This window comes from Hyperolius riggenbachi, chromosome 4, assembly GCF_040937935.1.
Source record: "Hyperolius riggenbachi isolate aHypRig1 chromosome 4, aHypRig1.pri, whole genome shotgun sequence".
NCBI classification, from domain to species: Eukaryota; Metazoa; Chordata; class Amphibia; order Anura; family Hyperoliidae; genus Hyperolius; species Hyperolius riggenbachi.
In genome coordinates this window covers 284165334-284187949 of record NC_090649.1, presented here as the reverse complement: position 1 = coordinate 284187949, position 22616 = coordinate 284165334, and the positions used below count along the sequence as shown (strand labels likewise).

At 44.5% G+C, this 22616-nt stretch overlaps 1 protein-coding gene across 1 annotated transcript in view; it reads right to left on the bottom strand.

Annotated features, from left to right (window-relative positions):
- The window catches only part of LOC137504782 (nephrocan-like), a 49172-nt gene that overhangs the window by 24576 nt on the left and 1980 nt on the right, over positions 1-22616 (bottom strand). The window contains exons 3-4 of the mRNA XM_068233371.1: positions 21643-21720; positions 21004-21145 (exon numbers count right to left, since the gene is read on the bottom strand). Coding sequence (XP_068089472.1) covers positions 21004-21145; positions 21643-21720 — 220 coding nt within the window. The remainder of the gene's footprint in view (positions 1-21003; positions 21146-21642; positions 21721-22616) is intronic.

The following is a 22616-nucleotide window of genomic DNA, read 5'->3' as shown; positions in this document are numbered from 1 at the left end:
ATCTACAAAGCTGCTTGCCCAACATTTACCACCACACCTGTATGACTGCTATAAAATGGCTGGTGTTTAGATGAGAGTTTTTGTAAATGTTTGTGGTGTTTGTGTTACGCTTGGTGGTATATTCTCCACAGTCAGCACGTGGTGTATATCCTGACGTGAAGGAGGTACACACGCTAGCACAAGGAACCAGGATATCCCCAGTTTAGTGGAGGAGAGGACTGACTCCAACAGGAGATGTGGCGCACAGAGCAGGCGTAGATCTGAACCTCCACAAACAATCCTTCCACTATAGTGGCTCAGCGCAAGGTAGCGCTGAGTGCATAAACCAGACCTCAGAAGATCAGGACAGGTAACAGAATGAACGCTTGCTTAACTAGTCACTGCTTAAGTGACAGCAAGCGTCCATAACAAGACAGACTGGAATGAGGCAGCCAATGCGGTTGCAGCGGTGGCGTGCCTCACGAGGACAGGACAGAATAGTCGGGAAATAGAGTCAAAGAAGGCAGACGTAGTACATACAAATATACAATAGGTAAGATTTCCTAACGTATTACCATTACAGCTATCAATGAACTACAATGACTAACTGACATTTGTATATATCGGCGATAAACCGATATATGACATAAGCAAGGAACACTAACTAAGAACTGGAGCAGGACTAGGAAGGATTCGCTACTTCTACGCAGAAGTGAGCGCAATCCACGCAAGGCAACAGGAACAGGACTGACTAACTAAGCACGGGTGATCACGATACGCTCAACCTACCAAAACGTGCTGAAAGCTGACTGACTGAACACAGGATATAAACAGTTAGTGTACGTATATATATATCAGCGACACTGATGTATTAACATAACACGAATACAAGGAAAATAACAAACACGCTAGTATGCGTATATATTGGCGATGAACCGATATATGATGCAAGACTAGCAAGTAACAAATACTGAATAAACAGAACAGGACTTAGAAGGACTCACTGACCCCTTTGCAGGAGTCAGTGCAGTCCACACGAGATCTAGGAGCGAGGGGGGCCAGAACAGAGTAACAGACTGATCTGAAACTATGATAGCCTGAGGAGCCCTGCAGGAAGCAGATCTTTATACTGAGGTCATCCAATTGGAGAAGACATGCAGATTCCCACACAGGTGAATGGTAATCATTCAATCCTGAGCTGGCCAGAACTGCAGAGCCACTACAGATGGAATCAGCAACTAGTTTAAGTGCAACCCAAACTATGCAAGCAAAAGCATGTAATGACATCAAAAACTGCTTGTCTTCAGTAAAACTGCAGCCAGCAGTACATGCTGCAGACATGATCATAACAGTACACCCCCCCCCCCCCCCCCCTTAAAGTCAGATACTAGACGCCTTTCAAAACTGACATTCCCAGCAAAACAATCTGACTGATAATTTATGATGGCCGGGACAGCCCGACAAGACCAAATTCCAGAATCATTCACCACAAGACTGGACCCATCAGAACCAGAACCTACAAAACCATGCCTGTCAGTACTACAAGCATCAGTGTGATACGTACCCATCAGAACTGCGATTTCCAGAAAAAAGCCCCCCGAAACTCTCTGAGCGATACCCACCGCCTTCCAGGGACTGTCCAAAAATGCCAAAGCCTTTGCAATGCTCACCGGAACTGTCTTTAACAACACAAAACCCACTGTTGAACCAGTCCAAGGTACCAGGACAAGTTTCCCCAGAGATCTCCCAGAACACTTTGAAGTTCCATAGGGATCCCAAAAGGTTAGAACGCGCTTTTAGGCTCACATGGAGAACTATCAAGAACCCCTATGGAACCTACGGCAATTCCAGAGTCAGGGTTACTAGACAAATATCAAGATCAGGGCTTTCAGGGACCAGAACCATCTCTGGGTATGCAGGCAGACTGGCAACATCAGAACATGTCTCCACTAAGGAAGCATCTGAGCACTCCAACACCTTAGACACACTTGGGCATTCTGGCACACGGAGCACATCTGGGCACACTGGCACAAGAGAAACTTCTGGGCATGTCAAGGAACTGCAGACCTCAGAGTCAGTCAAGATAGGACCGAAACCAGGACTGGGCAAAAAAAAAATCATCATGACTCGACTTCACAGCTACTGGATTCTCACTAAAGAATGCAGGATCAGACTTAGATGTCACTGATTCTAGCAAGGTTATTAACAAATCATGTTCAGGGGCATTTACAAGACAGGACAAATCTTCTGATGTATGCACCGAACTAGACAGGGTTTCCATAGCTTCTTCTGGATTAGACAGAGACTCATCTAATACACTGGATTGGAGCTCATGAAGGGCTGCAAAACAAGTCAGTATTGCAGCAACCCCCACTGAACTAGGCAAAACTGAGGAACTCACTGGACAGGAAGGGGACTCTGGAACTTCTGCCACACCGGCCAGAGAACCAGAATTTTCCAGAATACAGGGCTGGGTTTCAGGAACACTCATTAACCCGGACTGAAATTCTGAGATTTCTATTATTTTTTCCAGAGAGTCCGAATTATCCACGTTACAGGGCAATACTTCTAAAACATTCAGAGGACAGGGCTGAAGTTCCCTGGCTACTGTGATATCAGAGAGGGACTCAACGTCATTAGCAAAATCAGACTGTGTACAGGGCAAGGTATCTAAAATGCTTGCTAACAAGGAAAATGCTTCAGTGGCTTCTGCTTCACTAAGCAGGGATTCATCAAGTTTTACTAGAGCAGACTGTAATTCCAAAACAGCTGCTAAACAAGTGAATATTACTGTAACACCCACTGAAGTAAGCAGAGCCTCTGAGTCTTCTGCTCGAGATCTTGAAGCATCTACAATACTGAGTGAAGCATAATACTCTGTAATTTCAGCTTCACTGGACAGAATCACTGAACAGTTTATATTGCAGGGCAGAACCATGGAAGCACCTGCTGGACAGCATAATGATTCTGAGAGCTGAGTTTCATTGGAAAGAATTGAACAATTCATGGTACAGGGCGAATTCACAGGAATATTTTCTGAATAAGGCAATAATTCTTTGATTTCTGTTTCACTGAACAAAGACTCATGAGTACTGACTAGACTGGACTCAGAAGTCAGCAGGACCTCTGGATCCTCTGCTGAGAAATTTGTGCAGGGCAAGGTTAAGGAAGTATCAGTAGCTTCTGTCTTACTGGGAAGTAACACTGAGTTATCCATGGTACAGGGTGGATTTACAGGAACATTTACTGGACAAGGCAGGGATTCAGGAACTTCAATTTCACACAAAAGGAGCTCTGGATCACTCGCTGAATCAGCCAAAGGTGCTGAAGCAGGCGGGTCAGAACGCCAAATTTGCGAATCCGGAGTCAAGTTCAATTGTGAAACTGGAAAACTCAAAGACAGAGGTTCTGAGGTTACCTGACTGGATTGCGGAGCCTCAGGAACTGAGGAAGTGGAACAATCTCCAACTGACAGTGTGCTTTAACTGGAATCAACTGATTGAATCGCATAAAAATCATCCAAAATCATTTCCCATACATCGATCAATGGAGCCACAAAGTCATACCCACAAACACCAGTTTTTATTAGATTATTGGCAGACTTAATGCATGCATTCAATACTGCTTCACTTTTAGCACTGAAGAAATAACAGAATGAACTTGAATCACTGTTCAATTCACAGACCAGAGCTTCAACCTCCCATTTCTCAAATGGAGGATCCCATGCACACTTAACGACAGCTGAACATTCAGGCTGAACACAGTGCACAGGTGTGGTTGTGGCAAAAACATGTATAGGGTTATTTAGCAGGCGATTGGCAGATTTCTTATTCCTAAGAATCTCCAAAACCTGTAACAAGTGTTGAACTGTAGTATATGCAAATTTCCCTTGCTGCACAAATACGTTGATTTGCTCAATACTCTGTAATATGTCTTCATAATCATATTCAGACAATTCATTTAAACAAGAATTTTTATTTCTCCCTGGCTAACAACGAAAGTTCATTAGTAGTTTCATAGGTCCATTTGACTCCCCTGAATGGTAACTGAATTTCATCATCTGCTAATGGCGGAGTCTCATTACAGATCTGATGTGCAGTCGCTAAAGGCAACGACTCTGCTGGTTGTGAACGTTTCCTGGAACGTTTACGCTTATTTCTATGTGAGACTTTAGACTTTGCTGCCTTAGGCGATTTATTCACAAATGAAGGAAAGTTATCAGTACAACTCTCTGCTTGTGTAAAGGATTGCGGAGATACCACCGCGCGGTCTGGCAGCGGGGAGGCTGTCTCTGCGTTCAGACCGGCGGTTTCCGCACAGCAGCATGTGTCTTGTGTGTCTGAGCCTAGAGAGCTACGCGCGCACGCGCTAGGAGGCAGGACCTTTATGCCAATAGGAGAGGGATCAGCTGATCAGGACTGTCAGCTGATCCCAGCGCAGGGAGTGATTGGCTGAGTGGGGCTGGGCCGCACCGTGGAGCGCTGCACTATATATACTTCTGGCCTGTCAGTTGCTGGTTGTCTGCCGTTGCGAATACTTACATGTGAGCACTCAGACCAGTCAGATCCCACAGTGTGTTAGAACCAGGAGGACCTGGGAATTCACACTTAGCCAGATTACGTTGTGTCATTTATGTGTTATACTTTAGACCAGTTCCAGGGTGTTGTGACCAAGGACCTCACACCCAAGCTTAGGGATACTGTGTCATTGCTGTGTTATACTTTAGACCAGTTCCAGGGTGTTGTGACCACGGACCTCACACCCAAGCTTAGGGATACTGTGTCATTGCTGTGTTATCATTTAGAACAGTTCCAGGGTGTTGTGACCAAGGACCACACACCCGAGTTTAGGAATACTATACCTATACTGTGTTATACTCTAGACTAGTTCCAGGGTGTCGAGACCAAGGAACTCACACCTCAGTCTAGGAGATTGTTATACTAATATGTTATGACCATTTGCTCTGTCGACCTTGCTCTTGTCTTCTGATTCGGTACCTCTGCATATCTGCCTACCTGTTGCCAGACCCTGCCTGTACCTGGTTACCGAAACAGTCTCTCTCTCTCTGTACCTAATCTGCTCATGTGTTGCCGACCTGGCCTGCCCGACCACTCCAGCTGTCACTCTCCCAGAGTGCTCAGTCGATCTGTACTAGCAGTAACACCATTCCATCAGGTGTCAGCTGCATACAGGACTCCCGCTCCTCGGAGAGTCCGGCCTGTTAGCAGCCAGTGGTTTCTCCCTCTGGCTGCAGTACAGTTTACCACCTGATCCTTGGTTACCAGGCCTTTGCTATCTAGGAGATAGTCTCTGCACTGCCCAGGGCCACCTGCCCCTCAGGTGGCTCTTGGCCGAGCCATTTATATCTCCCGCTCCTCGGGAGATAGCCTCCAGTTCATATAGTACTTCACTCATTTGGTGTCCAGAGGTTAGTCATACTTGTATTATTGGTGATTCTGCAGATCATCCATAATCAAGTATACATCTGTATTGTTGATGATTCTGCAGATCATCAACAATCAGATTCTCTCTGTGTGCTGACACCAATCGTTACAGAACGGCAGACCTGAAAAACAAAATGGACGCACTTAACAGCCGTCTTGATGCACTCACCACCTCGGTGGAAAATTTCATCAGGGTGCTGGACGGTCATCAGACCCAGATCACAGCATTGTCTGGGTCCATACATGTCCTTCAGATGGCTGTAAACACAGTGCGATCTCCTCCAGTTACCGACTTACGCATGTCTGTACCCAAAAGGTTTTCTGGTCATAGATCTGACTTTCAGAACTTTAAAAATCGAGTAATGTCGTATTTTGAACTGAGACCCAATTCATCAGGAACTGAGGCACAGAGAGTTACTTTTATTAAGACCCTTCTATCAGGAGATTCTCAGACTTGGGCATATAGCTTGCAGGAAGGGCATGAGGCTTTAACGTCAGTTGAGGAATTTTTCAAGGCCATGGCCATAATTTATGATGATCCGGACATTGCCTCCACTGCTGAGCAGAAGCTCAAGACCTTGCGTCAAGGCAAGGATCTGGTAGAAGTCTATGCAGCTGAATTCAGGAAGAGGTCTGTGTCAGCTAGATGGGGGTCATTTGCACTATTAGACTGTTTTTTATCAGGGTTGTCAGACGCAGTCTCGGATTTGATGTTGGGACACCCTGAACCAAAAACTATTGATGAGGCTATTGCTTTAGCAGTACGGGTTGATCGCCGATTACGCTATCAGAAACAAACCCGTGGTAAGAACACTGTAAGCTATGTCTCCTACGCCTCTCCTCCACCCGTCTCACCTCCACCAAAGCCAATGCACATTGGACAGTCCAAATTGACACGGGTGGAGAGGAATCACAGGAAAACAGAACAGCTCTGTTTATACTGTGCAGAGGAGGGTCATAAGGTGCAGAATTGTCCCAAGAAGTCGGGAAACGCTGCCGCCTAGGTGTAGTCAGAGGTAATACCCTAGGCGCGCAGTCCTAATCTCTAAACAACAATCGTTTGCTCCTTCCCTGTTCAGTCACATGGGAGGGCCAGACTGTTACCACTGAAGCTTTCGTAGACTCTGGTTCAGCAGCTAACTTTATAGATTACGAGTTTGCAAAAAACTTGGGGATTCCTATACTCCCATTAGACCAACAGGTTTTGGTCACTGCTGTAGATGACTCTTCTCTGCAAAGTAGACATCCTCTGTCTCGAACCCCGGAATTGAGGTTCAGTGTTGGGGTGCTACATAAGGAGAATCTGCAATTTCTGGTCCTGTGTATGGCAACCTCTACCGTCATTCTTGGCATGCCATGGTTACAACTTCACTCTCCTCAGATAGATTGGGTTTCAGCTCAGCTAACGGGCTGGTCTACCCATTGTTATCATCATTGTTTACCGAAAGTAACCGTGGGTAACACCAAGATTCAGATTAAAGGTGTGCCAAAACAATACGCAGAATTTGCTGACGTGTTCTGTCCCAAATCAGCAGATAAACTTCCCCCCCACCGTACCTTCGACCGTCCCATCGATTTGAGATCTGGTTGTATGCCTCCCAGGGGTCACCTCTATAATCTGTCTGGGCCTGAGAAACTAGCTATGCAGAAATACATCAGAGAAAACTTGGCTAAGGGGTTCATCCGTCCCTCTCGTTCACCAGCAGGGGCAGGATTCTTTTTTGTAAAAAAAAAAGATGGAGGCCTTCGTCCCTGCATTGACTATCGAGGCTTAAACAAGATCACAGTGAAAAATCGTTATCCGTTACCCTTGATTGACGATTTATTCACCCAGGTTACCAACGCCAAGATTTTTTCAAAGCTAGATCTGAGAGGTGCTTACAACCTAGTTTGTATTAGGGATAGTGATGAATGGAAGACGGCCTTTAACACGCCCGGCGGGCATTACGAGCATCTGGTGATGCCCTTCGGGTTGTGTAACGCTCCGGCCGTCTTCCAGGAGTTGATTAATGAGGTATTCAGGGAGGTGTTGGGGAAGTTCGTCCTAGTCTATCTGGACGATATACTGATTTTTTTCATTTAATCTCTCGGAACACCGCAAGCATGTTAGGTTTTTTCTAGAGAAGTTAAGACAGAATCTGCTTTATGCCAAACTGGAGAAATGCCTCTTTGAGGTGACCTCGGTTGCCTTCCTGGGGTACATTATCTCTACATCTGGCCTCTCTATGGATCCAGGGAAGGTTTCTGCTGTCCTGGTCCTGGAGTGGCCTCAGCCTGTAGGACTGAAGGCACTCCAGAGATTTCTGGGTTTTGCCAACTACTACACGAGGTTCATAAAGGGGTACTCTACCATAGTCTCGCCCCTCACCAGTCTCACCAAGAAAGGGGCTGATACTCACCACTGGTCAGCAGAGGCCCATGCTGCCTTTTCTATACTGAAAAAACTGTTCTGTTCCGCACCTATATTGAGACATGTTGATGTCACCTTTCCTTTTATCGTGGAGGTTGATGCTTCAGAGGTGGGGGTGGGAGCTGTATTGTCTCAGAGGTCAGGCTTACAGGGCAAACTCCACCCATGTGCCTACTTTTCTCGTAGGTTTTCACCCGCAGAGAAAAACTACGACATAGGCAATCGAGAGCTTTTAGCCATCAAATTAGCTTTTGAGGAATGGCGACACTGGCTAGAAGGTGCAGAACATACTATCACAGTTTACACAGATCATAAGAATTTGGAGTACATAGAGGGTGCCAAGAGACTTAGCCCCCGTCAGGCCCGGTGGTCCCTGTTCTTTGCAAGATTGAGATTTGTAATTACGTATACTCCTGGTAGTAAAAACATCAAGGCTGACGCCTTGTCCAGGTGTTTCGAGCCTGAGACAGTACAGCCCTCAGCCCCTGAGACCATTCTACCTCAGAAGGTAGTTCTGGCAGCCACTGAGACTTGGAAGGATTGGACAGTCACTCTGAGTCCTTACCAACAGGATGTTCCAGAGGGGAAGCCTGATGGGGTCATGTTTGTACCACTGCCTTTCCGGCTACAACTCTTGCAACTGTTTCATTCCCATAAGAATGCTGGTCATCCCGGGGCCACCAGAACTCAGGATTTACTGGGCAGATGTGCTTGGTGGCCTTCATTGGCAACAGATTGTAAGGAGTTTGTAAGAGAGTGCGCAGTGTGTGCTAGGAGTAAACCCTCTCGTCAGGCCCCTGTTGGTACTTTACAACCCTTGCCAGTCCCAAGTGAACCATGGACCCATGTGTCCATGGATTTTGTGGGTGAACTCCCCAGGTCTGAGGGCAAGACGGTCATTTGGGTGGTAGTGGACAGATTCAGTAAGATGGCTCATTTTGTTCCTTTGAAAGGACTCCCCTCGGCCCAGGAATTGGCTGATCTCTTCATCCAGCACATTTTCCGGCTGCATGGCATTCCGGAAAACATAGTGTCAGATCGGGGAGTCCAATTTGTTTCTAAGTTTTGCAGAGCCTTTTTCCATCAACTGGATATGGACCTTGCTTTCTCATTAGGCTACCACCCACAGACCAATGGCCAGACCGAGAGAGTTAACCAATCCCTAGAACAGTTCCTCAGATGTTATGTTGCAGATGCGCAATTTGATTGGGTAAAATTTTTGCTGTTCGCAGAATTTGCGCACAACAACCTGAAAAGCTCCTCTTCAGGATTTTCCCTATTTCAGGTAGTCTTGGGAAGATCACCGAAGTTTGCTCCATTACCAGTGACATCCACACCATTCCCGGCTCTGGAGGATTGGCAGAGAGCTTTAAAGGAGATTTGGGGAATGGTTAAGAGGAACCTAGGGAAAGCTTTCCAAACCCAGAAAAAGCAGGCAGATAAAAGGCAGTTCGTAGAGTGGAAGTTTTCTCCAGGAGATTTTTTTTTTGCTAAAATAATTTTTATTTTGAATTTTACAGGACAATACAGATATTAACAATTACAACTACAATAACCCCTCCCAACCCTCCCCCCTTGTTGGTTCCAGTTGAGATAGGATCAATGTCCACTATACATAGACCTAAGTGCAAAGACACAGTCGACACCAAAGTAGAAAAGAGGAAAAGACATATGTGCAGTTAGAGTTATGGGTTCCACATCGAACTCGTGTAAAGTACATCGTTACATATCAATTATGAAGTACATATCATACTCATGCAAAATGCTACATTACATATCGAGTTTAAATTTGGACAGCCATTTGGTCCATAGCTTATAAAATTTATTTTGTGAGCCTCTATTAACATACACTCCTTTATAAATTGGTAGGTCATTATTAACGGATAGGGTTAACGCTCCCAAGGTAGGGGGGTCGGGAGATTTCCAGCTAATAGCAATCTGTCGTCTGGCATAGAATAGGAGGATTCTAGCCAATAGTAATTTTTTTTCCGAATGAGTTTTAATGTTAAAGATACTAAGCAGCATGCTTTTAGATGTAAAAGGAATAAATGGGCTCACTATTTCAAAGAGTAGAGCATGGACATTTTCCCAGTATTGCGAGATCTTGGGGCATGACCAGAAGATGTGTATGAAGTGAGCGTTGGAGGCCCTACATCTCCAGCAACTGTCCTGACAATCGGGGCTAATTTTAGAGAGCTTGTATGGAGTGAGATACACTTGGTATAGATACTTAAGCGCCGACAATTTATGTCGAGCGGCTATCGGGGTGGAAATAAACGTGGATACCGAGTCATTCCATTCGCTATCAGTAAGATCAGGTAGCTCTTTTTTCCACACCAGGAAGGGTTTAGTTTTACAATGGTTATTGGTGTTAATTAGAGTATTGTAAATAGCCGAAATGAGACCTGTCTGGTTGGTATGAGATAGGATATCCTCGATAGGGTGAGATTGCATAATCAATTTAGGCGAGGTGAATTGAGAATGGAACGCATGTCGAATTTGGAGGTATCGAAAGTACATTGAGTTGGGAAGGGAAAATTGCTGTTTGAGGGTATTGAATTGTTTGATCTCATTGCCTTCCACTAGATCCCTCAGTTTCGTTATACCTCTATTAGCCCAGATCGAGGGGTCGGGTATAGTGAGGAATTCAGTTAGTTTGGCATTATTCCATAACGGGGTAACTGGTGACCATTGACCTTTGGTAGAGGTGAATTGTCCAATCTCTTCCCATATTTGGACTGTAGTGATCACGGGTAGAGTAAGGTTTGGGCTGGCTTTGGGTCCCCTGAAGGGTAGGCTAGCTAAGGCTAAGGCTGAGCCTATAATTGTTGCCTCCAATACAGAGGCCGGATTGTAGGCGGACTGCTCAAACCACCAGTAAATGGTAGGAAGTATAGCAGCCCAATAATAGAGTTTCATTTTGGGCAGGGCAAGCCCCCCCTGGTCAACCGGGAGCTGTAGGTTAGACAAGGCAATGTGAGGAGATGAGGTATTCCATATAAACGAGGAGAACATAGAGTCGAGTGTCGTAAACAGCTTAGCTGGCAGTTTAGTGGGAGTATGTCTAAAGACATATGTAAATTTTGGAAGGATACACATTTTAATCAAGTTGACACGGCCAATGAGTGATAGTGGGAGAGTAGCCCATGCTCTTAGTTTGTCCCTGACCTGTGTAAGTAGGGGTTCAATGTTGAGAGCGTAAAAATCTCTGATAGTGGTTGTAAGTTTAATTCCGAGGTATTTTATTTGGGATACTACTTGTAGTGACGTATTGTGAATGGAGTTTATGGGAAAAGAGTCTATCGGTAAAAGAAGAGATTTATGCCAGTTAATGACTAAACCAGAGTAGGAGCCAAAAGATTCTATGGTTGCTAAAGCTGATGTTAGGGATGTATGGGGATCTGCTAGATATAATAAATCCGCATATAATGAAACTTTTTCTTCGAGGGGGCCCACACGTAAGCCCACAATATCAGTGTGTAAGCGGAGCATTGCTGCCAGTGGCTCCATGGTTAAGGCAAATAGAGCTGGGGATAAGGGGCACCCCTGGCGAGTGCCCCGTTTAAGAGGGAAGAAAGAGGAGACTTGGTTTCCGGTGCGGACTCTGGCTCTGGGGGAGGAATATAAAGCCTTAAATAAATTTGGGGCCTATATTGAATTTCTTGAGGACTGCCCACAGGTAGGGCCACTCAACCGTGTCGAAGGCCTTCTCAGCGTCAAGGGAGGCTATTACTCTGGTACCAGGATTAGTATGTGGCACAGATAGACGAGTGAACAGTCTACGGAGATTGATATCGCATCCTTTCCCTGGGATGAAGCCGGATTGATCCCTGTGCACGATAGAGGTGATAACTCTATTAAGTCGGAGGGCGAGAATTTTTGCTAGAATTTTACTGTCAACGTTTAACAATGAGATGGGACGATAGGATGAGCATAGGGTAGGATCACGCCCCGGCTTATGTATTACTGTGATTAAGGCTTCTGACATAGAAGAGGATATAGAACCTGTGGCTAGGATTTCTTTATAGACAGTTAATAATTGGGCAGCAAATTGTCCTTTGTATGTAGAATACAATTCTGATGGTAGCCCATCTAATCCGGGGGCTTTCCCCTTTTTGAGGGAAAGTATAGCCTGGGTCACTTCCATAAGTGATATATCTGCCTCTAATAAATTAACCTCGTCCACATCAAGAGAGGGAAGAGGGATAGGTTGTAAATAAGCATCAATTTCGGCCGGGGCCTTCGACACGGTTGAGGTATATAAAGTCTGGTAGTAGGAGTAAAAAGTATTAATAATGTCTCCTGGATGCGTAAGCATTGTTCCGTCATCCGTTTTCAGTGTAGCAATTTGAATGTTAACGTAGTCTTGTTTAGTTAAGCGGGCCAGTAGCTTCCCTGTGCGGTCTCCATGTTCAAAGAGTCTCACTTTAGTTAACTGGAGTTCTTGTTTCGTACTGTCAATCTGTTTACTAGAGACGGATAGGAGTCGTGATTGCCATATCTGGTAGTTCTGAGGGTTCGGATTCGTTATATATTCTTGTTCGGCTTGTGCAGTTTTTTCCTCTATGTTAGTAAGTATGATGTTAGATTGCCGTTTCTCTTCCACTATACTAGAAATGTATGCTCCTCGTATGACTGCCTTATATGCATCCCAGGTGACCAGGGGGGGGGGACCAGGTCATGGTCTAAGGAGTGATATTCTTTCATCCTATCCTGGACTGAGTATTTCACCCTAGGTTCGAGCAACCAATGAGGGTAAAGTCTCCAAATTGTGGTGGATATGGAAGTACCAAGGTCTAGGGTGAGTAAGAGTGGAGTGTGATCCGAGATCCCCCTGGGTAATAGAGTAAGGTGTTGTACAAGTTGTTGTGCAGAGGACGAGGCGAAAGCCAAGTCTATTCTAGATAGTGTACGATATGAGGTAGAATGACATGTGTAGCCAGGACTATCTGGGTATTTCCATCTCCATATGTCAGTGAGTGAGTATGCTTGTGCCCAGTCCATAAGGGCTGAGGAGTTGGGTGTTTTAGAGTTTAGGCGATCCGCTGTAGTAGAGGGGACCATGTTGTAGTCCCCTAAAAAAAAGCAATGAGGGGTAGAGTAGCTGAGGGAGAGCTGTGCCAGTTCATTGAGTAAATGTACTGTGCCCGGAGGAGGGTTATATAGGCCTGTAATTACAATTTTAGTTTCATGAAATTTCCCATGTATTAAAACGTATCTGCCTAGATTGTCAATTTTAAGGTCTAATAATTGAAAGGGGAGATTCTTTCTAATTAAGATGGTTCCACCTCTAGAGTAGGATGAGTGTGTAGAATTATAATAGTACCCTACCCAGGGTTTCTTGAGCGTGAGAGTTTTGCTACCATAAAGATGAGTTTCTAGAAGGATGACTAAATGTGGTGAGTATTTTTTTATATAATTAAATACCAGTGATCTCTTGAAGGAGGAATTTAGACCTGTAACATTCCAGATTATACAGGTAATCTGTTCGCGTTTAGGTTTCATTTATGGAGGTAATAATAATCAGAGTGTAGTGTCTTAATAGTATTATGTCTATGTAAGTGGTATGTGCGATCTGAGAGACAGAAAGTATTGCGATATTATTGGAACCAAAAATCCCCCCACCCTGCATCTTCACCCAACTTGAATCTGCTTTAATCCCTTAACCTTTAACAAAAGTTCCCTTCTCCTACCTTATTTAACTAAAATGCTAGCACTACAGTTAACAATTCTGAATTACGTGTGGTCCGCAGAGAAGTTCAACCGGGGGCTTGTCAACTGCTGTCCTCCGTGTGAGCTCCGCTACCCAGAGTCTCCCAATATTAATTGGGGGAAACCTTCTTAAACGTTGAAAAAAAACTCCAAACCTACATGGCCCTGTGTGAAAAAGTGATTGCCCCCTTTGTTAAAAAATAACTTAACTGTGGTTTATCACACCTGAGTTCAATTTCTGTAGTCACCCCCAGGCCTGATTACTGCCATACGTGTTTCAATCAAGAAATCACTTAAATAGGAGCTATCTGACACAGAGAAGTAGACCAAAAGCCCCTCAAAAGCTAGACATCATGCCAAGATCCAGCCGACCAAAATTACCCCAAGAGCGCAGAGAAAACTCATCCGAGAGGCCACAAAAGACCCCAGGACAACATCTAAAGAACTGCAGGCCTCACTTGCCTCAATTAAGATCAGTGTTCACGACTCCACCATAAGAAAGAGACTAGGCAAAAATGGCCTGCATGGCAGATATCCAAGGCGCAAACCACTTTTAAGCAAAAAGAACATTAAGGCTTTGTCTCAATTTTGCTAAAAAAACATCTCAATGATTGCCAAGACTTTTGGGAAAATACCTTGTGGACCGACGAGAGAAAAGTTGAACTTTTTGGAAGGTGCGTGTCCCGTTACATCTGGCGTAGAAGTAACACAGCATTTCCGCAAAAGAACATCATACCAACAGTAAAATATGGTGGTGGTAGTGTGATGGTCTGGGCTTGTTTTGCTGCTTCAGGACCTGGAAGGCTTGCTGTGATAGATGGAACCATGAATTCTACTGGCTACCAAAAAATCCTGAAGGAGAATGTCCGGCCATCTGTTCGTCAACTCAAGCTGAAGCGATCTTGGGTGCTGCAGCAGGACAATGACCCAAAACACACCAGCAAATCCACTTCTGAATGGCTGAAGAAAAACAAAATGAAGACTTTGGAGTGGCCTAGTCAAAGTCCTGACCTGAATCCTATTGAGATGTTGTGGCATGACCTTAAAAAGGCGCTTCATGCTAGAAAACCCTCAGATAAAGCTGAATTACAACAATTCTGCAAAGATGAATGGGCCGAAATTCCCCCAGAGCGCTGTAAAAGACTCGTTGCAAGTTATCGCAAACGCTTGATTGCAGGTATTGCTGCTAAGGGTGGCCCAACCAGTTATTAGGTTCAGGGGGCCGTTTCTTTTTCACACAGGGCCATGTAGGTTTGGAGTTTTTTTCCCACTAAATAAAAAAAACCATAATTTAAAACTGCATTTTGTGATCAGTTATGTTATCTTTGACTAATAGTTAACGGTTTTTGATGAGCAGAAACATTTAAGTGTTACAAACATGAAAAAGAATAAGAAATCAGGAAGGGGGCAAACAGTTTTTCACACCACTGTATATACTTCTGGCCTGTCAGTTGTTGGTTGTCTGCTGTTGCGAATACTTACGTGTGAGCACTCAGACCAGTCAGATCCCACAGTGTGTTAGAACCAGGAGGACCTGGGAATTCACACTTAGCCAGATTATGTTGTGTCATTTATGTGTTATACTTTAGACCAGTTCCAGGGTGTTGTGACCAAGGACCTCACACCCAAGCTTAGGGATACTGTGTCATTGCTGTGTTATACTTTAGACCAGTTCCAGGGTGTTGTGACCAAGGACCTCACACCCAAGCTTAGGGATACTGTGTCATTGCTGTGTTATACTTTAGACCAGTTCCAGGGTGTTGTGACCACGGACCTCACACCCAAGCTTAGGGATACTGTGTCATTGCTGTGTTATCATTTAGAACAGTTCCAGGGTGTTGTGACCAAGGACCACACACCCGAGTTTAGGAATACTATACCTATACTGTGTTATACTCTAGACTAGTTCCAGGGTGTCGAGACCAAGGAACTCACACCTCAGTCTAGGAGATTGTTATACTAATATGTTATGACCATTTGCTCTGTTGACCTTGCTCTTGTCTTCTGATTCGGTACCTCTGCATATCTGCCTACCTGTTGCCAGACCCTGCCTGTACCTGGTTACCGAAACAGTCTCTCTCTCTCTGTACCTAATCTGCTCATGTGTTGCCGACCTGGCCTGCCCGACCACTTCAGCTGTCACTCTCCCAGAGTGCTCAGTAGATCTGTACTAGCAGTAACACCATTCCATCAGGTGTCAGCTGCATACAGGACTCCCGCTCCTCAGAGAGTCCGGCCTGTTAGCAGCCAGTGGTCTCTCCCTCTGGCTGCAGTACAGTTTACCACCTGATCCTTGGTTACCAGGCCTTTGCTATCTAGGAGATAGTCTCTGCACCGCCCAGGGCCACCTGCCCCTCAGGTGGCTCTTGGCCGAGCCATTTATATCTCCCGCTCCTCGGGAGATAGCCTCCAGTTCATATAGTACTTCACTCATTTGGTGTCCAGAGGTTAGTCAAACTTGTATTATTGGTGATTCTGCAGATCATCCATAATCAAGTATACATCTGTATTGTTGATGATTCTGCAGATCATCAACAATCAGATTCTCTCTGTGTGCTGACACCAATCGTTACAGCTTGCTGGTCATTTTTGAAAGGAGTTAAAGGAACAGCTGATTGACAAGCTGCCAGGAGCTCATTAAAAGGGTAAGGCAAATTAGTTTTGCGCAGCCAGTTATGGATCACAAACGCTAAAAATTCCAGCAGCCTCTCTTTCAAATTGGTATGATCCAGCACATCATAAGCCCACTGAAACAATTTCCCCTTAAACAAGATATAAACTAGCTGGGATGCCCATGTTGAAACAGGAGTAGCTTGGAGCTCAGGATTGGCCAGAAACCTGGTACATTCAGAAAAAAACTCATTTTCTGTTTCAGAGTTAAGTTTCTCAAATTTCTTAAAGGAACAGGAACCATAATAAACGGTGTCATATTTTCTGGAAGTCTCCTCCACAATGGGGATTTGTAATGGGGCTATCATAATGTTACGCTTGGTGGTATATTCTCCACAGTCAGCACGTGGTGTATATCCTGACGTGAAGGAGGTACACACGCTAGCACAAGGAACCAGGATATCCCCAGTTTAGTGGAGGAGAGGACTGACTCCATGACTCCAACAGGAGATGTGGCGCACAGAGCAGGCGTAGATCTGAACAGCCACAAACAATCCTTCCACTATAGTGGCAAGGTAGCGCTGAGTGCATAAACCAGACCTCAGAAGATCAGGACAGGTAACAGAATGAACGCTTGCTTAACTAGTCACTGCTTAAGTGACAGCAAGCGTCCATAACAAGACAGACTGGAATGAGGCAGCCAATGCGGTTGCAGCGGTGGCGTGCCTCACGAGGACAGGACAGAATAGTCGGGAAATAGAGTCAAAGAAGGCAGACGTAGTACATACAAATATACAATAGGTAAGATTTCCTAGCGTATTACGATTACAGCTATCAATGAACTACAGCGACTAACTGACATATGTATATATCTGCGATAAACCGATATATGACATAAGCAAGGAATACTAACTAAGAACTGGAGCAGGACTAGGAAGGATTCGCTACTTCTATGCAGAAGCGAGTGCAATCCACGCAAGGCAACATGAACAGGACTGACTAGCTAAGCACGGGTGATCACGATACGCGCAACCTACCAAAACGTGCTGAAAGCTGACTGACTGAACACAGGATATAAACATGTAAGGAGACAAAATATAGAAAACGGGAGCCCCCAATAGTGTATTATTGATGATATTAAATGACAGTATGATAAGCAATAAGAGATATACTCACAAACACGGGTTGCCGGGGTAAGGCAACCACTATATGCACATATGACAAGCAAAGAGAGTCCAGGTTAGCACACCATTGGAAGATTCAGGTTTCTTCAATTTATTGCTTCATCAGCACTTAGATATGACAATTGTTTCGGGGCCAACAACGGGTCCCCTTCTTCAGATAGTGCAAACAAACAATACACCCATTGTGCACATCAAATATATACTCTATGAGGTGGAGATCCACCTATGACAATCAGAGCAATAACCCCTCCCATCATTTCTGCTTCAGATGTAAATAAACAATGCTGCACACCCTAATATAAACAATCAAAAGTGTCATGGCATTGTAACACAGATGTCATCAGAGGTTATCTATACCTGCAAAGGCCTCACATGCTCAATGTCCCAATTACAACTGCATTATATGCACATATGGGGATATTAGACCTGTCCCCACTCAGGTTAAGAAGTTGCTCTCTGTAGTAGGAAAAAGAAGGGGGGTGTTCACACCCATCCACCAGGTGGATAACAATGTACGGTAATAACAGAGGCGCCAACAGAATAAAAAACAAGAACTAATTTAAAATGATAAAAAACAAGGGGGTAAGGGTGGACTTGCCTCCCCAATATCAACACAACCACTGTGATCAGTATGCAAAAAACATTTAATCTGTACTCCAAGTAAAACACATGCAGCTCGTTTTAGATTTATGTTGCCATATGAGGAATTATATATTGTACAATCATACATATATCTGGCCTTCATGGAATGGATATTCAGATTTTTATTGTGTACAGGAAATCCTTCCTTTACACATGTGTTTGCTGTGCGCATTTGGTAGGGTGATTTAATCAATCAATTTATTTATTTTTTATTTATTTTTTATGTTTACACTAACCCTTTCCCCCATTTGTATTATCCGCATCATCACGACCACTCTGTCGCATTATATTAATGTATCGTTATTATGGCCATTAGGGATGCATATCCTCTGAATCGATATAGCCCTGTTCCAATATGGCAGCTGCGGGAAGTGTGCCCTTTTATGACACACTTCCGCTTGGCCACGTATCACCCTCCTTTCCCCTGTAAGCCAGAGCGGACCTCCCCGCAGAGTACCATGCCCTGTTCTAACATGGCGGCGGCAGACAGTGTGCCCTCAGCTGACGCACTTCCGCTTTTTCCGCGTGGACGAATACACACTGCGCAATTAGCATGAACACTCCTCCACTTTCCCTGCAGATCACGCCCCCCGTACGGATCTCCCGCCAGCTCCGCATTAGGTAGACGGCCATGGAGTATATCAGAAGCCAGCGCAGCGCCCGCTCGCTACAGAGGCGCTGCGCTATGTTGCACAACCTTTGAGGTAAGAGCTCAGCATGTTTATCACAGGGGGCACACATACATAGGTTAACACCAGTACCTCCGATAATTATATGGATGGGGCCACAGAGTACATGTATATAGCGGTGAGGGTGGTAACAGTAATAAGTCACAAGTGGGAGTGTATTTTCCCTGCCAAATAGTATTGATGCACCCTGCATATGCACTTTGTATGCATATGCTCATTTTTATTTATTATGCCTGCATGGCATCCGTGTTATACTTGTGGTGTATCTATGCACATGGTTGATACACACATATATATTTACAATTATGTTTATTCATTTATACATTATTATTATTATTTATTGTTTTTTTGTCTTGTTTGATGTCTTTTCCTTTGACGTCATTGTTATTATTTTTTTATTGTACGCTTTTTTATTTTCTGTTTGTTACAGCTGCTCCTTTTTGTATTTTGCCTGAAGAAGCGGGCTTGAGACCCGTGAAACGCATTGCATGTGTTTTGTGCTTGGAGTACAGATTAAATGTTTTTTGCATACTGATCACAGTGGTTGTGTTGATATTGGGGAGGTAAGTCCACCCTTACCCCCTTGTTTTTTATCATTTTAAATTAGTTCTTGTTTTTTATTCTGTTGGCGCCTCTGTTATTACCGTACAGGATATAAACAGTTTGTTTACGTATATATATCAGCGACACTGATGTATTAACGCAACACGAATACAAGGAAAATAACAAACACGCTAGTATGCGTATATATTGGCGATGAACCGATATATGATGCAAGACTAGCAAGTAATAAATACTGAGTAAACAGAACAGGACTTAGAAGGATTAACTGACCCCTTTGCGGAGTCAGTGCAGTCCACACAAGATCTAGGAGCGAGGGGGGCCAGAACAGAGTAACAGACTGATCTGAAATTATGATAGCCCAAGGAGCCCTGCAGGAAGCAGATCTTTATACTGAGGTCATCCAATGGGAGCAGACATGCAGATTCCCACACAGGTGAATGGTAATCATTCAATCCTGAGCTGGCCAGAACTGCAGAGCCACTACAGATGGAATCAGCAACTAGTTTGAGTGCAACCCAAACTATGCAAGCAAATGCATGTAATGATATCAAAAACTGCTTGTCTTCAGTAAACCTGCAGCCAGCAGTACATGCTGCAGACATGATCATAACAGTTTGCCTTGTTATTATTATTTTGAAACTGTTTAGCCATAATTTATTGGGTTAACCTCCTGGAAGTGTAGTAACTCCTGGATGTCAGAAAAATCCCTGGAAAATACTGAAATCGTTATACCTGTATTTGAAATTCAGCATTTGGCCATTTTCTGCTGTTGCTACTGGCGAACAAATCCAGCAGTCTACCTCCCTTATGAGCTCACACCAACACCATAGATTTCTATTGGTGAAATTTTCCAGGTAATATCCTTGCTGCAAAAATAAGCAAGGAAAATGCCAGGAAATAACCCATGTGACTATGGTTTAAAGCAAAGCTGTATGCCCGGCCCCCCAATCCAAAAAAAGAAAGAAAGTGAGCTACTAGTCCAGAGGCTTCCTATCTTCTCCTTGACCCCACTACTGCTCGCCTGCCTACATGAAGCCACCCATTTTTGCCTACATGAAGCCACCCATTATTGGGGGATTGTACATGTTTGATTTAAAAGCAAAGCTGGACCACCCATTTTACCTTACATCACCTCTACCTAAGGGGAACAGAAAAGGCCTTTACAAAAAGTACTACAAAGAACAATATTGGCTTTCTTAAAATAGTAGGCTACCTACAGTCAGTCAGACCTTGACACTCCTTTTGCCAGTGTGTGCTCATTATGGCAGTGCCAAAGGCAATACCGATTTAGGCTAGGTGCATAGTGGGACATTATGTTGTGTTCCTGTTTTAACAGGAACACAATACAATGGAAATAAAAAGTTGTACTACGCATTACAGCCATGTTGCGTCGAATACAGTGAGGTGCAGTGAAGAATACAATGAAAAGTATGCTTACCTGTACCTAACGTGTGCAATTAGCAGTAACTCAATGCAGCAGTGTGTTACCATAACACAACACGTTACCCTGCAATCATAACATTGCATTGTGAAAATTGCATAGACTTAGCACTGCAGTGCGTCGTTCAGCATTGCAATGCCTTCCTTACCGCGCTCTATAACATCCCACTGTGATCGTAGCCTCAGGGTGATTGCGCATTACATCTGTTGTTGTAGTTTACCAATGTTTGCAAATGTTTAGAATGAACAAAGTGTGATGAGGCACTGTGCTATATACAGTATTTTTGCTTTCAGGTGGCAAGGTATTGCTAGCAATGATGTTCCCTCACCTGTAGCTTCCTGATTTTGCTGTGGCTGATGTACAGCTTTCTGGTGGAGGCAGGGGTGCCGGCTGGGATGTCAGAGATCCTGAAGCACTGCATTGTCCTGGGAGAGTCACAGCTACATCTTCTAGGGCAAAATGCCAGACATCTGTATAATATGCAGGAGAAGACACACAGCACACTTATGGCAAGCATATTCAGTTCAATGCTACTGACAGAACTGATCAGCTATATATATGTATCATGCAATCTGATTATGGACCACAATCAACAGTTGCTGAGTTTATCTAAAGCAATAGGTGACAGCCAACAAAAGTGTCACCGACAGTTGACAAATTATCTGCAAACATAGTAGATGAGCAGCACCTTTTTGTATCTGGAAAATGACCATCTGGTAACAGGTGCTCAGATAACACATCTGCTGAGTACTTGGCCAGAGATCTGACCCTGAAGAGAGAGATTGCGTAACTGTGCTTTCCTAGAAGAGTCCACTTTTTTAAGTGTACCTGAAGACAAAATAGGTTCAAAAGATAGATACTTACCTCAGTAGAGGGAAGCCTCTGGTCAATCCAGAGGCTTCTCCACACTTACCTCAGTAGAGGGAAGCCTCTGGTCAATCCAGAGGCTTCTACATACAGTACTTACCTCAGTAGAGGGAAGCCTCTGGTTAATCCAGAGGCTTCTCCATCTCCCTCTAGCTCACCCTTCCAGCACTGGGATCCTCTGAACATATTCAACAAAGGCTTGTGAAATAGGTATGCGGGGCCATGCTCCCATCTGGGAAAGAATGTGGCTGCACTGTGCAGATGCTAGATGGCCTGGGCAGTAGACTTTTTCCTCCGTGCATGGGCAGCTCTGTGCTACAATGCAGGCACTTGTTCACAAATGAGAAAGAAGGTGGTCCTGAAGACCAGCAGCAGACTCGAGAAGGATTGTAGAAGCCTCCGGAGGATCCAGAGGCTTCCTTCTACTGAGGTAAGTGTACCCATGCCGCAGCTTGGGTACAAAATCAAATACCTCTAGATTCTAATGAGGCTTCGCTATGTGTCATCCCCCATCACCAAGTGCAGACACTCCAACGATTGCCGACAAAGGGATTGTCCGTAATCTGATTGGGGCCACGCTCCTTTTCAAGGATGAGCATGTCTGTACTACGTCTGCATGAGTACGGCCATGCCTGAGCAGTAAGCTGGAGCTGCTTGTGCACCAGCGGCTAGATGCTACTGCGCATATGCAGCCATACTCTCAAGATTGTAGCATGGCCGCGCTCGTGCCAGCACAATAGTACGGCCCTGATCAGTGGAGGACGTCAAGGGAAGCCTCATTAGGATCCAGAGGCTTCCGTCTCGTTTGACAAGACGCAGAACATTTTATATTGTGCTTTTCACCTGGCAGACTCAAAGTATTTCAGGGTTGCAGCCACTTAGAGCATGCTTCACGGGCAACCAGGATCAGTGGGGACTGTAGAGCCTTGCCTAAAGACTCCTTACTGTGTTACTTATTGACTTTAGCTGGGATTGAGTATTGGTTTGAGTTCTTTTTAACTATAATAAAAATAAAATTACAGGTTTTCTTTAATTAGATGATTTTCTACAAAGCAATTCTCTAATGTAAGGCAT